The 16,832-nt window shown below is 38.6% G+C and overlaps 2 protein-coding genes across 3 annotated transcripts; one reads left to right on the forward strand and one right to left on the reverse strand.

The window, feature by feature from the left end:
- Positions 1 to 1,945: 1,945 nt before the first annotated feature.
- LOC131307163 (uncharacterized) lies at positions 1,946 to 4,959 on the reverse strand. The gene is made up of 4 exons (XM_058333572.1): positions 4,846 to 4,959; positions 4,496 to 4,576; positions 3,502 to 3,885; positions 1,946 to 2,189 (listed from the first exon to the last, which is right to left on the reverse strand). Exons 1-4 carry the CDS (start codon positions 4,957 to 4,959, stop codon positions 2,085 to 2,087), a joined length of 684 nt encoding a protein of 227 aa, XP_058189555.1. The 3' UTR covers positions 1,946 to 2,084.
- Positions 4,960 to 11,121: 6,162 nt separating this feature from the next.
- Positions 11,122 to 14,876, forward strand: LOC131307829 (pumilio homolog 12-like). Of its 2 annotated transcripts, none has more exons than XM_058334528.1 (5): positions 11,122 to 12,323; positions 12,626 to 12,788; positions 12,977 to 13,140; positions 13,563 to 13,821; positions 14,414 to 14,876. In XM_058334528.1, the coding sequence occupies exons 1-5, from the start codon at positions 11,290 to 11,292 to the stop codon at positions 14,534 to 14,536; spliced, it is 1,743 nt and encodes a 580-aa protein (XP_058190511.1). In that variant the 5' UTR covers positions 11,122 to 11,289; the 3' UTR covers positions 14,537 to 14,876. The 2 variants fall into 2 exon arrangements, with proteins under 2 accessions (XP_058190511.1, XP_058190512.1); XM_058334529.1 differs by having other exon boundaries at positions 14,471 to 14,876.
- The last annotated feature ends 1,956 nt before the right edge of the window (positions 14,877 to 16,832 follow it).

A 16,832-nucleotide genomic window follows, 5' to 3' on the forward strand; every position in this document is an offset into this window, starting at 1 on the left:
CTACCGCGATAAGTTCTGAAGGATTACCAGGTCCAACAATGAAACCGAACTAGATATTTATCTTGCACCACATTGATCAAATGCGTTTCCAAAACAAGCATCTAACTCTAGTACTTTAAAAGAAAGAAAAATAATAATGGGCACGAATGAAGAGCAAACAATGACTCTCAAATCCAAAAATAGAAAAAGTCACTAATAGAATGATGATTGGATCTTACTTGCTCAAGGCATGATACAAAGCTCAAGGAAAATGAAGCATAGCAATGATATGTTCGTCCAAGAATTTGACAACTCCAATATTGAAAATTGAACTACGTTTACGGAATCAGAGTTTTGTAAGATCGGACACGTCTTGTTGTGATATCAAAAGAATTGAAGGTTGTGGATAGCTGATAGTGCGCTGGTAAAAAATATATATATATATATATATATATATATATATATATATATATATATAAATAAATAAATAAACGAGGATTGCTCCAAACATGCAGTATTCAATGGATCAGAAAGTTTATACTCATAATTGAGTATATTGTTGACTTCAAGTCAAATTAAGAAAGGTGGGAACAAAATGATCTTTAGGAATACCCAACTCACAAAAGAAAATGTCACGAGAGTTGGGTACTTGAAAAAGACAAGGAGTTCAACGATTAGAGCTTTAGTTGAAGTTGCAGCTCTAACAATGGAGAGTCATAATGAAGGTGATTTTAAGAAGAGCCAAGAGAGATTGAAGGTAGTAGGATACAATCGATTGAATGAGAATGGTGACTTAGATGAATATTCGTCAATAGCTCGTCTATCCCCCTTTAAAAAAAATAGAACCTCATTGCAAGAGAATGGTTGCTGCTTTCTCAGATATTCATGACCTTGAGCTCTTCATGATCTGTTTGAACTATGATGGTGCCTTCATTGGATGTAGTTTGCATAGTATATAGCTGGGTGATGATTTCGAATCTCTGACAACATCATGATTTTATTCGTTGATCTATCTACTTTCTCGAGGGGACTACGACGCTTAAGGTTGGGTGTCAAAATATTCGACGTGACAATCGCTTGCAGAAATTGCATGACCTTCATGTTACTCGATATCTCATTGGACTTTGTGTTGCGTTGACCTCGAGGTTGGCGTAAACATGTTGATAACGTGGACGGCGTCGGCAGTAGTGTTCATGCGAAGTTGTCAAAGGGTTTCTACTACAGATTCGTAGTAAAGGATTTTGAAATTCCAAAAATAAAATAAATTTTGAATTTTTTCTATACAATGACATGCAAATAATTCCTTTCCCTTTCTTCTTCTTTTTTTTTTTTTTTAAAAACAAAACCCCTTTTTTTTTTTTTTTTTAAACACACATAAAATGAACAAAAATATTGAAAGTATCTATGCATAGAGTGCCACATGGGCCAGACAGGCATGCTTACTACAGTTAGCCCTTACTGCTAGTCAAAAATGCAAGACTTAAGTTTTCTCACGGTACGTTCACACAACGACCCTACCCTTTCCAACTTATCTTTGATCGTAGCCTAGACGAGGAAGGAAAAATCATCTTGCAATAGGTACTTAATTTCATAGGTAGCTCCTTCGACGGCCTCGATCTCTTCTCTCACGATTGTCAAGGTCTATCACATTTTCTTCAGGTAAGAACTTTTTGACTGCGTTGATCGGCTTACATATACAATAGGAACAAGTTCTTCTATCTCTTTTTTTTGGAGTCGACGGAGTTGTTTCGGGCGACAAGACATATTTATATGCTACTCTTGTAAAAAAAAGATATTGTACAATAGCTAAGACAATAGATAGATTAAGCGCAAAACTACCCCGGATAACACTCTTGGAAAATGATCTACCTAATCTACCCAAGGCCGAGGGTTTGAACCTAAAGCTCTGATACCATTTGTAACGCCCCGAAAATTCGGAGGCATAAAAAAAATAATGAAAAGATTATTTCCACAAAAGAAATTTATAAATTTACTACGTCACTAGTTCAAAAGCATATGTCAATATATTACAATCGTTTTAAATAAATCAAAATATTACAATTTCCAAATAAACTTAGAAGCTTCCAAAATAAAGTCGACTTAAATTAATCAGAGCGACTATGTGTACAGAAACCATGGTTTTCAGCTTCTTCCTCATTAGGGTTGAACTTGATCGAATCGTACGAACACTTCTGTTCCATCTTCGGTACCTGGCGTTCGAGTTACCAGGGCAACATAGTACTATGAGCGATGACGCTCAGCAGCCAAAACTCACCCGAACCCATAACTTACAAGCAGCAAGAAAATATAATTGAAGTGCATTGACATAACATAAAGAGAGAACAATTAATCATTTTATTACTATTCTTCAACCTAAGTGAAATCTCGGATCTTATCCACAGATCCGTTCCTATCCATAACCTCTGGCACAAACACTGGTGTGGTCCGACTCCCCTTTTCCAGATCCGGATGAAAGATACCTAAGTTATATACCTAGGTATCCCATCCGCAACCATAAGTTCGGATAAAACTTCACCGGCAACGCTCAAGCGCCGTCTAGCCCGGGTTGAACTTACCGGCAACGCTCAAGCGCCGTCTAGCCCGGGTTGTGACGCAAGCACAATGCCACCCTTATGTCCCGTCCCAACATCCGAGAGCCGACCACCACCATGCCGTACCCAGGGTTCGTAAATCCATACTTTCAACAGATCACCACCAATCATTCATCAACAATACATTACCACGGGTTCCAAACCAAGATTGCCCGGAATCCAAAAGCACATCCTCTCACATTAACCATTTTCCATTAAACCTACTTTTACGTCTAATATGTTAAATCTGCACATCGCAACCAACCTCGAGAACCTATTTGTCCAATCTATCAGTACAATCACACCTCACAAATTCAACATTGTCATGATACAGGTTAACATGCTAATAATGTTCAACCAAGCAATAAAATTTATTTCACTATAGAATTAATCATGCCACATAAATAATCTTGCGATACAACTAACAATGCCGGAAAAAAAAATAATCATGCGATGCCACTAATAATGCCATAAAAATAATCATGCGATACAACTAATATTGCCATAAAATAATCATGCGATAAAATTCATCTTGCGAGAAAAATAATTTAAGCGGTTCCTTTATCTACTCTTTTCTTTATCAAAACTAAAGTCTACATTTATTCTTAATCGTCGCGGAGTACTATTGTCGGTACTAAAATAATTCATGATCACAATAAAAATTAGGATTTAACCAAAACTAATTAACTTAGGGTTTATAGTATTAGCCTTTAATACTCAAGGGTTGGATTTATAAGCTAATAAACTCGGGGGATTGAACTGTAATTAATCCAAGAAATTTCAAAAAAATCCAGTGGCTGTGTTACGTCGGAAAAACCAGGGGGTGCGGCCGGATTCGACCGGCGACGTCGGATTCGAATACCATTATATCGAAAAGCTAAAATCAATATAGACACGCGATATATACTTAGGGAGGTGAGTTCCAAACTACCTTTTGTCCGGCAAAACGGGGTTTGGAAAGAGACGGCGGCGGTTCGGAGCTCGGGCGGTGGTGATGGTGAGCACGGCAGTGGAGATGGCTCCAGTGGCAGTGATGGCCGGCTGGTGATGGGTTGCTCGGTGGTGGGAGGTGCTGATCGGTGGTGGTGGTGATGATGATGAGAGCTTGGTGGTGATGGTGAGAGGACGAGCGGCGCCGGTTGGAGGATCGGCGGATGGAGCTCGGCTGGAGGTGGGCTCGGTTGGTGGTGATGGCGGCAGGAGGTGATGCTGCTCCGGTGGTGGGGACGGCCGGTCGGAGGTATGGCTGCCTCCTCTCTCCTCTCACGCTGCTCTCTCTCTCTCTCTCTCTCTCTCTGCCGAGTGTGTGTGTGTCCTGGGAACAAGAATTGGAAAAAGAAGGCAATATAATGGGTTTTGGATTTTTTGGAGGGAGGGTAATATCCTTTGGGTAAAAATGAGTTGTCGAATTTTGATTGGAGAATGGGAAAATATATATATATATATTTTTTCCTTCTATTCTCTTTTTTTTTTTTTTTGTCTCATCAGCCGAAAGTACGAAATGGAAAAAGGGAGGAAAAATGGGTTTGGGTTGGAAAAATAATTCGGTGCAACACATGCACACACTAGAAAATTTACTCATCGAATACGCGCGCGCGCACAATCGATTACGAAATAAAATTTGGTGTGACGACATAAAGAATTTTTCGAATTAAATAAACTAACGAGAAAAATAATATTTTTGCTTTGATAATAATAATAATTTATTAAAAATACCGGGTCTTTACAATCTATCCCCCTTAAAATAATTTCGTCCTCGAAATTAAAACATACTATCTGGTGAATGCAATTGTCAGTAGTTGGCACAAATGGTGTCTTCTCGTTCCCTAGTTGATTCCTCCAATCCTCGGTGTCTCCATAGGACCTTGACTAATTTGATTGTTTGTCCTCGAGTAACTTTTCCTCCATGATTCTTGAATTTTCACCAGTTGCTCTTCAAAGATCGTATCCCTGTCCAAAGTGACTTTCTCCCAATCGAGCATATGGGTGGAATGGGCCATATATTTCTGTAGCATAGAAACGTCGAAGACATTGTGAACTTTGGCGGTAAAACGAGGCGATATGCTACTTCTCCAATTTGCGCCAAGATTTCGAACGGTCCAATGTAGCGAGGCGATAATTTCCCTTTCTTGCCAACTCGAATGATCCCACGGCACAGCTTGATTTTCAAGAACACTTGGTCTCCCATATTAAACGTCAAAGGACTTACTTTCTTGTCAGCATAACCCTTTTGTCTGTTCTGCGCAATCAAAAGTCACTCCCTGTTCACCTTTACCTTCTCAGTAGTTTCTCGAACTAGCTCAGATCCAAGCAGAGCGTCTTCTCTAACCTTGGTCCAATAGATGGGCGATCGACATGGTTGTCCATACATTGCTTCATAAGGGGCCATCCCGATGCTAGCTTGGTAATTGTTGTTGTTGGCAAACTCCACCAGCAGTAGGTGTCTCTCCCTACTTCTTTTAAAATCCAACACAAAAATTAAAGCATGTCCTTCAAGGTTTGAATCGTCCTCTCAGATTGTTCATTAGTTTGAGGGTGAAAAGCTGTGCTCAGGCGGATATCTGTTCCCAATGCTTTCTGCAGGCTTCCCCAAAAGTTAGAGGTGAAGTGGGGGTCTCAATCAGAAACTCTAGATGTCGACAGTTCGTGCAATCGAATAATCTTGTTGATGTAAAGTCTGTTGTAAGATTCCCTACCTCTTAGATGGTGGATGATACTTTTCTCCAAAAGGAATGAGAAGATTACAAAAAAAATTCAGAAGGTTTCAACATGAGCCAAATGTCCAAAGGTCATAGCACCAAATAGAAAGTACGAATAGTTCCTCTTCCACGAATTGAGGTTCAATTAGATTTGAGTTGGAGTTGGAACATGAGAACAATGAGGATTAAGTTAACCAAAGTAACTCAATGACTTGGACTTGAAAAGTTCCATCATTGCAATTAATAGTATTGATTAAAGATTTAACAAGCGAGTGAAACAAACAAGTACTTGGGCTTCAAAACATTGCAATGGAATAAATCAAGCGGTTTCTCTTAAGAATTATAGATCTACCGCGATAAGTTCTGAAGGATTACCAGGTCCAACAATGAAACCGAACTAGATATTTATCTTGCACCACATTGATCAAATGCGTTTCCAAAACAAGCATCTAACTCTAGTACTTTAAAAGAAAGAAAAATAATAATGGGCACGAATGAAGAGCAAACAATGACTCTCAAATCCAAAAATAGAAAAAGTCACTAATAGAATGATGATTGGATCTTACTTGCTCAAGGCATGATACAAAGCTCAAGGAAAATGAAGCATAGCAATGATATGTTCGTCCAAGAATTTGACAACTCCAATATTGAAAATTGAACTACGTTTACGGAATCAGAGTTTTGTAAGATCGGACACGTCTTGTTGTGATATCAAAAGAATTGAAGGTTGTGGATAGCTGATAGTGCGCTGGTAAAAAATATATATATATATATATATATATATATATATATATATATATATAAATAAATAAATAAACGAGGATTGCTCCAAACATGCAGTATTCAATGGATCAGAAAGTTTATACTCATAATTGAGTATATTGTTGACTTCAAGTCAAATTAAGAAAGGTGGGAACAAAATGATCTTTAGGAATACCCAACTCACAAAAGAAAATGTCACGAGAGTTGGGTACTTGAAAAAGACAAGGAGTTCAACGATTAGAGCTTTAGTTGAAGTTGCAGCTCTAACAATGGAGAGTCATAATGAAGGTGATTTTAAGAAGAGCCAAGAGAGATTGAAGGTAGTAGGATACAATCGATTGAATGAGAATGGTGACTTAGATGAATATTCGTCAATAGCTCGTCTATCCCCCTTTAAAAAAAATAGAACCTCATTGCAAGAGAATGGTTGCTGCTTTCTCAGATATTCATGACCTTGAGCTCTTCATGATCTGTTTGAACTATGATGGTGCCTTCATTGGATGTAGTTTGCATAGTATATAGCTGGGTGATGATTTCGAATCTCTGACAACATCATGATTTTATTCGTTGATCTATCTACTTTCTCGAGGGGACTACGACGCTTAAGGTTGGGTGTCAAAATATTCGACGTGACAATCGCTTGCAGAAATTGCATGACCTTCATGTTACTCGATATCTCATTGGACTTTGTGTTGCGTTGACCTCGAGGTTGGCGTAAACATGTTGATAACGTGGACGGCGTCGGCAGTAGTGTTCATGCGAAGTTGTCAAAGGGTTTCTACTACAGATTCGTAGTAAAGGATTTTGAAATTCCAAAAATAAAATAAATTTTGAATTTTTTCTATACAATGACATGCAAATAATTCCTTTCCCTTTCTTCTTCTTTTTTTTTTTTTTAAAAACAAAACCCCTTTTTTTTTTTTTTTTTAAACACACATAAAATGAACAAAAATATTGAAAGTATCTATGCATAGAGTGCCACATGGGCCAGACAGGCATGCTTACTACAGTTAGCCCTTACTGCTAGTCAAAAATGCAAGACTTAAGTTTTCTCACGGTACGTTCACACAACGACCCTACCCTTTCCAACTTATCTTTGATCGTAGCCTAGACGAGGAAGGAAAAATCATCTTGCAATAGGTACTTAATTTCATAGGTAGCTCCTTCGACGGCCTCGATCTCTTCTCTCACGATTGTCAAGGTCTATCACATTTTCTTCAGGTAAGAACTTTTTGACTGCGTTGATCGGCTTACATATACAATAGGAACAAGTTCTTCTATCTCTTTTTTTTGGAGTCGACGGAGTTGTTTCGGGCGACAAGACATATTTATATGCTACTCTTGTGAAAAAAAGATATTGTACAATAGCTAAGACAATAGATAGATTAAGCGCAAAACTACCCCGGATAACACTCTTGGAAAATGATCTACCTAATCTACCCAAGGCCGAGGGTTTGAACCTAAAGCTCTGATACCATTTGTAACGCCCCGAAAATTCGGAGGCATAAAAAAAATAATGAAAAGATTATTTCCACAAAAGAAATTTATAAATTTACTACGTCACTAGTTCAAAGCATATGTCAATATATTACAATCGTTTTAAATAAATCAAAATATTACAATTTCCAAATAAACTTAGAAGCTTCCAAAATAAAGTCGACTTAAATTAATCAGAGCGACTATGTGTACAGAAACCATGGTTTTCAGCTTCTTCCTCATTAGGGTTGAACTTGATCGAATCGTACGAACACTTCTGTTCCATCTTCGGTACCTGGCGTTCGAGTTACCAGAGCAACATAGTACTATGAGCGATGACGCTCAGCAGCCAAAACTCACCCGAACCCATAACTTACAAGCAGCAAGAAAATATAATTGAAGTGCATTGACATAACATAAAGAGAGAACAATTAATCATTTTATTACTATTCTTCAACCTAAGTGAAATCTCGGATCTTATCCACAGATCCGTTCCTATCCATAACCTCTGGCACAAACACTGGTGTGGTCCGACTCCCCTTTTCCAGATCCGGATGAAAGATACCTAAGTTATATACCTAGGTATCCCATCCGCAACCATAAGTTCGGATAAAACTTCACCGGCAACGCTCAAGCGCCGTCTAGCCCGGGTTGAACTTACCGGCAACGCTCAAGCGCCGTCTAGCCCGGGTTGTGACGCAAGCACAATGCCACCCTTATGTCCCGTCCCAACATCCGAGAGCCGACCACCACCATGCCGTACCTAGGGTTCGTAAATCCATACTTTCAACAGATCAACACCAATCATTCATCAACAATACATTACCACGGGTTCCAAACCAAGATTGCCCGGAATCCAAAAGCACATCCTCTCACATTAACCATTTTCCATTAAACCTACTTTTACGTCTAATATGTTAAATCTGCACATCGCAACCAACCTCGAGAACCTATTTGTCCAATCTATCAGTACAATCACACCTCACAAATTCAACATTGTCATGATACAGGTTAACATGCTAATAATGTTCAACCAAGCAATAAAATTTATTTCACTATAGAATTAATCATGCCACATAAATAATCTTGCGATACAACTAACAATGCCGGAAAAAAAAATAATCATGCGATGCCACTAATAATGCCATAAAAATAATCATGCGATACAACTAATATTGCCATAAAATAATCATGCGATAAAATTCATCTTGCGAGAAAAATAATTTAAGCGGTTCCTTTATCTACTCTTTTCTTTATCAAAACTAAAGTCTACATTTATTCTTAATCGTCGCGGAGTACTATTGTCGGTACTAAAATAATTCATGATCACAATAAAAATTAGGATTTAACCAAAACTAATTAACTTAGGGTTTATAGTATTAGCCTTTAATACTCAAGGGTTGGATTTATAAGCTAATAAACTCGGGGGATTGAACTGTAATTAATCCAAGAAATTTCAAAAAAATCCAGTGGCTGTGTTACGTCGGAAAAACCAGGGGGTGCGGCCGGATTCGACCGGCGACGTCGGATTCGAATACCATTATATCGAAAAGCTAAAATCAATATAGACACGCGATATATACTTAGGGAGGTGAGTTCCAAACTACCTTTTGTCCGGCAAAACGGGGTTTGGAAAGAGACGGCGGCGGTTCGGAGCTCGGGCGGTGGTGATGGTGAGCACGGCAGTGGAGATGGCTCCAGTGGCAGTGATGGCCGGCTGGTGATGGGTTGCTCGGTGGTGGGAGGTGCTGATCGGTGGTGGTGGTGATGATGATGAGAGCTTGGTGGTGATGGTGAGAGGACGAGCGGCGCCGGTTGGAGGATCGGCGGATGGAGCTCGGCTGGAGGTGGGCTCGGTTGGTGGTGATGGCGGCAGGAGGTGATGCTGCTCCGGTGGTGGGGACGGCCGGTCGGAGGTATGGCTGCCTCCTCTCTCCTCTCACGCTGCTCTCTCTCTCTCTCTCTCTCTGCCGAGTGTGTGTGTCCTGGGAACAAGAATTGGAAAAAGAAGGCAATATAATGGGTTTTGGATTTTTTGGAGGGAGGGTAATATCCTTTGGGTAAAAATGAGTTGTCGAATTTTGATTGGAGAATGGGAAAATATATATATATATTTTTTTCTTTTTTTTTTTTTTGTCTCATCAGCCGAAAGTACGAAATGGAAAAAGGGAGAAAAAATGGGTTTGGGTTGGAAAAATAATTCGGTGCAACACATGCACACACTAGAAAAATTACTCATCGAATACGCGCGCGCGCACAATCGATTACGAAATAAAATTTGGTGTGACGACATAAAGAATTTTTCGAATTAAATAAACTAACGAGAAAAATAATATTTTTGCTTTGATAATAATAATAATTTATTAAAAATACCGGGTCTTTACAAGAAAAGTTTGTGGAATGTCTAGATTGAGTCAGATGCTATGTTGGAGGTGAATCTAATCAAAGATGGCAATCCGGGCAATCACGTGCAGAGTGTTATTATTCATGAAGCGCATGGCCTCCTCACTCGTATGGCTACGACGCTGAATCACGTCTACCGCGCTGCTAATCAGTGCGCGGACCACCTCGCCCACATGGGAGCAGAGCAAGACGAAGACCTGATCATAACGGTGGACATCCCCATCTCCCTCAGGGAATTCCTTATCAGAGACGGCCTAAATGTTAGGTGGGTTTTAGATTAGATGTTTTGGTCCTTTAGGCCGGTTTGAGTATCCTGTTTATTTCTCCTGTTGTGAACTTGCGTTTCTAGTCTTTGAATGAAATTCCGATGTACCCAAAGAAAAAAAGAAAAGAAAATCTAGAGATACAATTTCACAACTTAGGCCTTGTTCTTATGAACTTAACTTAAATTGTTCACTTAAGTTCAAGTCATTCCTTTATCTTAAAACTTAAACTTAAGTTCAAGTCTTCCAAAACTGCTGCCTCAACCCAAACCCAAAATGTGTGTGTTTGAGAATTAAGTTTAAGTTTAGAAGAATGGTTTGTGCTTAACTTATTTTCATTTAAGTTTGAAAAGGGGAAAATTTTTTTATGTTAAGTTAAGTTTGAGTTCAAAAGAACATATATGGCCTCAAATATACGAGGCACCACAACTCAAGGGTAGTTGGTTTTTTTAATGGTTAGTGAATAAATTTTTTTTAAAAAAAGTTTTGGGATTAACCATTAATGAAAGGAGTAAAAAAAATATGAACCGGAGTTTAACTTGTTTTGGTGGAGAGTAAACATTTATTCATGAATAATTTTAATCTTTGTGTCCTTATTGAATCTTTTTGGGTTTTTTGCCAGAATTTTTTCACTTTTAATATTGTACATTTGTTAAGACGAATTGAACAAAATTAACGCGAATCCAACAAATTAAACTCAGAAAGGATGATAAAAAAAAAACTGTGATAGTAAATAATTTTACGCAAACTATTCGAATAAAACATGAAGGAGTAGTGTTTTCCACGCGCTTTAGATGGGGGTGGACTTGAGCTAAGTAATCAAAGACCCCAATCCCCATAGCCGCATGCAAGAAGAGACCATTCTCTTGATAAAACCCTAACGAATCTGTTTCCTTATTTCGTTCCAACTCCCTCTCTCTCTCTCTCTCTCTCTCTCTCTCTCTCTCTCTCATCAATTCATCCCTATTTTTCCTCTGAAGAATCTTTCGGAGTTATAGGTAGGTGTAAACTCTTCCTAACCAAATCTCTTTCTACACGTACTTATCTTGTTCTAAACCACTTTTAAACCCTTCTATCTCTCTCCTCTCCAATTTGTTTCAGTTGGACAAAAATCCAATGGAGAGAAGAGGAGGAGGAGGAGAAGAAGAAAAAGAACCCGAATGGCTCACCGTCCAAGAAGATTGCTTAGCGAAAGAAGACGATGCCGTCCATCTTGAATGGATCCCCGTCGAAAATCATCCACCGGAAAACCACCAGTTTTTTGATCCGGCCAACTTGTCGTTCTCGCAGGGAAACTACCTTCCATCGTCGTTCAAAAACCACCCTATTCGTCTCTATCAGCCGGAAATCAATCCTTACTGTCCCGCCAATTATCAGAATACGTATTCTCTCAATGGAAACCCTAGTCTTTCCAACACCCTTTATGATCCAAATCTTGAAGCTTATTTCAGTCGTCTAAATCTGGATCCTTATGATCAGAGGCCTAGTTCTCGGTCTTCTAACGACATGGGTTTTCCTTCTCCTCAGATTAGAGATGATGATTTGCTGAGAATGAGAGTTGAATCCTCAGTACGAGGACAAACGGGTTTGTGCTTTGATCACCAAAATATCATTCAAGAGAATTTCTTGGATGATTTTGGACTCCAAAATTTTGGCTACAATTATTTGCCAAATGGAGGGCGAAATCGTAATTCAGCAAGGAACAGGTACCCATCAACAATCATGCCTCATAGGAATCAAAACAGTGCTCAATCTGCTAATTTAAATAGCAATTTTGGAAGATTCGGCGTTGGCTTAGGAGCCGATAATTCGAGTTTTTTGGGCTATTCTTCTTCCTCTTCTTTGCATATTGATCATTTGTTGAAGCTCTTCACCCTAGAAGAATTAAGGGGAAATATTTTTTTGTTGGCTAAGGATAGAGATGGGAGTAAATTTTTGTGGGGAAAGATCAAGGAGAGGAAGCCCAAAGATGTTGAGATGATTTTTTTGGAAGTCAGGGATCGCGCGAGCGATTTGATGGTTGACCAAATCGGGAATGATTTCATTCGGAAGTTTTTTGAAGTTTGTGATCAGCAACAGATTACCCAAATGCTTCTTCTTCTGGTCCTCAGTGATGAGAACCTCATGGGTGTGTGTTGTGATTTGCACGGGTATGTGTGTCCCAATTAATTACCTGTTTCTTCTTTGATCATATGTTTTCTTGATACGATTTTAGAAACAATTATGTTTGTTCTTTTGAATTCAAAATTTGTTACTTTCAAAAGAATTTGAGAAACAAGTTTTGAAACCGTCAACCAACGTATTTCGAGTATTATGTTCTCCGAAGTATGTTCCTATAGACATCGATTCTGTAAAAGGATATCCAGAACCTACTAATATAGCCTATACGTTTTTCTCTGCATGAAGATATGTGTTTTTTTTTAAATTTTAATGTTGCCATGTTAATTTGCAGAACTCGTGCTATGCAAAAATTGGTTAAACAGATCACTACAAAGGAGCAAAGACGCTTGGTTGTATCTGCTGTGTCGCCATTCGCGATAAACTTGACGAAGAACCAGTATGGTTGTCATGTGATTCAAGATTGTGTGCAATCCTTCCCTAGCGAGGATAACAGGGTACGTTACACAAACAGAAAACCCATTCTAAAAAATTCATACAGTACAGGTGATGTCCATGAGTAAACAAAATAAACCATTGAGATATCTTTTAATTACAAAATATTCTCTGTCACAAAATTTTAGGAGAAGATTTCTTAATAGTTTCTTGCATCATTATACATATTTGGTTTATTTTTTGGGCGCAGCGTATTTTTCGAGTAGTAGCAGAAAACTGTGTTGGAATTGGGATGGATAAAAACGGGTGTCGTGTATTGCAAAAATGTCTTGATTATGCTCAAGGAGAAGCCAAGGAGCATCTCATGGCTGAAATTGCAGCAAATGCTTCAGTCCTTTCAGAAAGCCAATATGGGTTTGTCCCTCCTTCTTTTTTACTACTTTTATTATCTAGAAGCATTCTATAAAACTGGTTAATCTTTTACCTGAAAAAACAATGAAACTGGTTATTTTGAAACGACACATTTCTTGGAACATCTCTATCAGATGGAGTACCTTAAATACTAGCTAGAATGAGGATTTTTGAGGTGAACACGATGGATTATTTCGCTTAACATGGATTATTTATGGAAGAGCTAGTACTCTTCCAGGTTGTTCAAGATTAGGATGTTCATGTTTGTTTGAACTGTAATGTAGTGTCCTTTCTCAAGGCCAACCATAGGAGAAGAAATGTATTCCCAAATAATCCCCCCGCCGGCACTTGAACGCATTTTTTCTTCTTTAAAGAAAATTGTATTCTGTTTTCCTTTTTCAGAAGCCATGTTTTCTGTTTTTCAGAAACTATGTTGTGCAATGTATACTAGAAATGAGGATACCCCATGTTACGGCGGGTGTGTTGGAGCAATTGGCAGGGAGTTATGTGTCTCTTTCCATGAACAAATATGGGAGTAACGTGGTGGAGAGGTGTATAAAACTGTCAGGAGAAGATCAGGTTGCACAAATTATCAGTGAGATGATTGCGGATCCAAATTTCTTGGGTGTGCTTCAGGATCCTTTCGGAAACTATGTGGCTCAATCCGCACTAGAGAAATCGAAGGTACGATAATCCATCATCTCCATAATCTATGCTAGAATCAATCTGTTTGGTATGGTTATGGTTTACTGTTTTACTATGTTTCCAGGGTTTCGGACCACAAAGCAAAACATTTTTTGATTTTTTGATTTCTTGATTTTATTTCTTCAAACTATTCACTTCTCAGAAATTACCAAAAGAATGATGTTTTTTACCGTCCAAAAGTTCGGCTTTTCGAAAAAATGAAAACAATATGTGACAATGAGTGTAACTTTTCATCCCTTATAATTATGGTTGGGAAAAAAAGAAAGAAAGACAATACCGGACAGACAAAACCTCTATTACATTAAGCTAAAATTGAATGAAGGCTTAAGAACATTGTTGTTTTCACGACCTGCTTCTTTCGGAAACGTTGATTGTATAACAGGGGTAAAGATTGTTGGTTAAAAACTTTGGTTCTTTCAGAAACGTTGTTGGTATTAATACCAGAGTACTTTTGTTTTTCGTATCTTACACTTTGGCTTTAATGGTTTTTGAGTAACAGAGTAAGTTGTTGCCTTAATTATATTGATTGGTAACTTGTTTTTTTTTCTCTTCATCCCCTAAAAAAATGCAGGGGAGCCTTCGACATTCGATGATGAATCTCATTCAAATGCATTACCTTTACTTACAGAGCCATCCCTACGGGAAGAGGGTGCTCGCAATGACCAAATCAAGAGCCGCCAACCACCGTCGCTGATCATGTTAATTTAATTAAGGTAGACAATAGGGGTTAGAACGAGCAGTAATTTCGCTCCGTTTCTTACTTGGACAACTGCTAGCTAGCTAGTTATGTGTGTTGTTGTTAGGACTATTGGAAGTCATGTTTTGTTATGTGTGTGTTGTTGTTAGGTCCCGGCAGTTGAGATGTGTGTGCAGTTGTGAGTAGGTTTTGATCTACTTCTACTAGAACTGCAGCAATAATTTTGTGGGTGAGTCTGCTTTAGTGTTGTCGTTAGGACTATTGGAAATTATGTTTTGTTGTGTTAACATCACTTGTCGTATATTAATAAAGGTTGCTTGCAGCTGCTACTCGTTTTTGCGCTGGTGTTCGTTAATTACGTACTCCTTCCGTCCGGATTTAATAGTCATTTTTGGATGATCTATATATTCTTGATTCTTGCAGCAATTGGATAATGGTAATGGCATTGACTTCCACTTCCACTCATTTGCAATTGGAGTCAATCTATATAAACCGCGGATCAAAAAAATCTATACAAACTGGAGCCCATCTCGCAGAGCCCACGGATGTGGTTTGATTTTTGGAGTTAGAGAGATAGAACCATCCTGTTGCTCTAGCTTCAATATATCTTGAGTAGTAAAGAATTTCCCTACCAGTTTCAATGGACGTTGTTAATCCAAATACACCGACAGCCTAATCGAAAGATTATAGCACAAGGGATCCCAGAACTGTGAACTCTTTTGGAACTGCAATTAGTTTGAAGGCATAGATTAAGGACCAATGGACTCAAGAGTCAAGATCGAACAAGGACTCAGTATGGATCAATGACTTTAGAACAATCGTCATGCAAAAACATGAAGAGTATTCAATCTCAGTACTCTTGCCGGTTTGAACCCATATAGCATACAATTGGTTTTTATTTTTTAAGTATTTATTTTTAGTTTTACGAAACATGTCATTTTATCATGATACATCATCTTTAATTCAAAAAATGTGTATACTTATTTTAGTTAGTGGAACACACCCAAAATATTTTAGTCTTTGTTTTTTGGATTAGCAAAAGTAACAATTTATTTATTAAGGAAAGGAGGGAAGGGGATTTGTTTACACCCATTTTTGATCAAATTCTAAAAAAGAATTTGTTAATGGGTTAATGGCCCAAAATGTTATTTTGGGGCTTGGTAGAATTAGGCCTTGATTAATTGAATTGGGTCTTTGGTAGAATTTAAAGTGGCCATAACTAGGCCGAATTGAGTTTGGAAGGGCCGGAGAGAGTTTGAAAATTGATTAGGCCGCATTAATATTTAGATCATGGCCAAATTAGTCAAGGCCCAAATTGATTTTCAAATCTGACCCATTTTCAGGCCTTGGCCCAACTAATCAAAGTTTGGACTAGTTTTTCAGGCCTATTTAGCCCAATAAGGCCAAGATTCGTTTTTCAGGTCTGGGCCCAGTTTTTCGGATTTATTCAGGCTTGAAACTGACCAAGTCAAAAAGGCCATAAGCTGCTTAGTCATGCTTGGGAAGCAAGCTATTCACAAACAACTCGAAGGCTTAGAAGGTTCTCATTAGCAGGTCTAAGCAAGTTGCTCATAAGCAGCTCAAGGCCTAGATAGCTTGAGACAGATGACAGCCATCCATTGGAGGAAATGTCAAGCAACTCAAGACCTTTGGCGTGAAGACACTTGGCAACCATATACAGGCCTGCAGAAGATGCTTAGTCATGCTTACATGAGCAACTCGAGGCCCACAGCCGTTATCCTTTAAGATGAAGTAAGGTCTGGAACATGTGGCATTCATGTAGCTGCTTGTCCAGACCTCTACAAGCTGCTCACAAACAGCTCAAGAGGCCTGGGGATTTTGCATAGCCGAATTTTTTTTTGCTTTTGGCAGGCCCTTATGCGAAGAAAAGAGTTTTTTCAAGCCTTTCAGCTGATTTATTGGAGTGGAGAGCAAGGCTTGGACATATGGCAATCACTCATTGAAGGAGGTAGAAACAGCTCAAGCTTAGGCCTTTACCAGGAAGACGCTTGGCAGCCATGCATAAGGCCAGGAAGAAGCAGCTCAAGGCCCGAAACTTTCTGCTTATAAATACCAGAATTGAAGGCCTTGGTAAAGGTCCTAGCACCATCAAGCCCCGTACTTATCAAATTTATCTTTCATTTACTTTCGAGCAAAGTATTTTACTTTCTCGTTCAATCTAGCCTAGCCTAGATCTTGTCTTTCATTTTCTTGTATCCAAACTTTGTAAGACGTTTAATAAAGTTTGTTTTATCTTTATCTTTCAGTCCTTTCTTTTTCTTTTTCTCATTTT

The sequence above is a fragment of the Rhododendron vialii genome, chromosome 11a (genome assembly GCF_030253575.1).
Source record: "Rhododendron vialii isolate Sample 1 chromosome 11a, ASM3025357v1".
In the NCBI taxonomy this organism is placed as follows: domain Eukaryota; kingdom Viridiplantae; phylum Streptophyta; class Magnoliopsida; order Ericales; family Ericaceae; genus Rhododendron; species Rhododendron vialii.

Coding starts and splice junctions, on each gene's coding strand:
- LOC131307163 (XM_058333572.1), bottom strand. CDS start 4,959: ATGGCCCCTTATGAAGCAATGTATGGACAACCATGTCGATCGCCCATC. Junction 3,886..4,495: donor CGATCTTTGAAGAGCAACTG/GTGAAAATTCAA, acceptor TCTTGTTCCCAG/GACACACACACACTCGGCAG. Junction 2,190..3,501: donor CCCGTTTTGCCGGACAAAAG/GTAGTTTGGAAC, acceptor CTCGAACGCCAG/GTACCGAAGATGGAACAGAA.
- LOC131307829 (XM_058334528.1), top strand. CDS start 11,290: ATGGAGAGAAGAGGAGGAGGAGGAGAAGAAGAAAAAGAACCCGAATGG. Junction 12,789..12,976: donor TCCCTAGCGAGGATAACAGG/GTACGTTACACA, acceptor TTTTGGGCGCAG/CGTATTTTTCGAGTAGTAGC. Junction 13,822..14,413: donor CCGCACTAGAGAAATCGAAG/GTACGATAATCC, acceptor AAAAAAATGCAG/GGGAGCCTTCGACATTCGAT.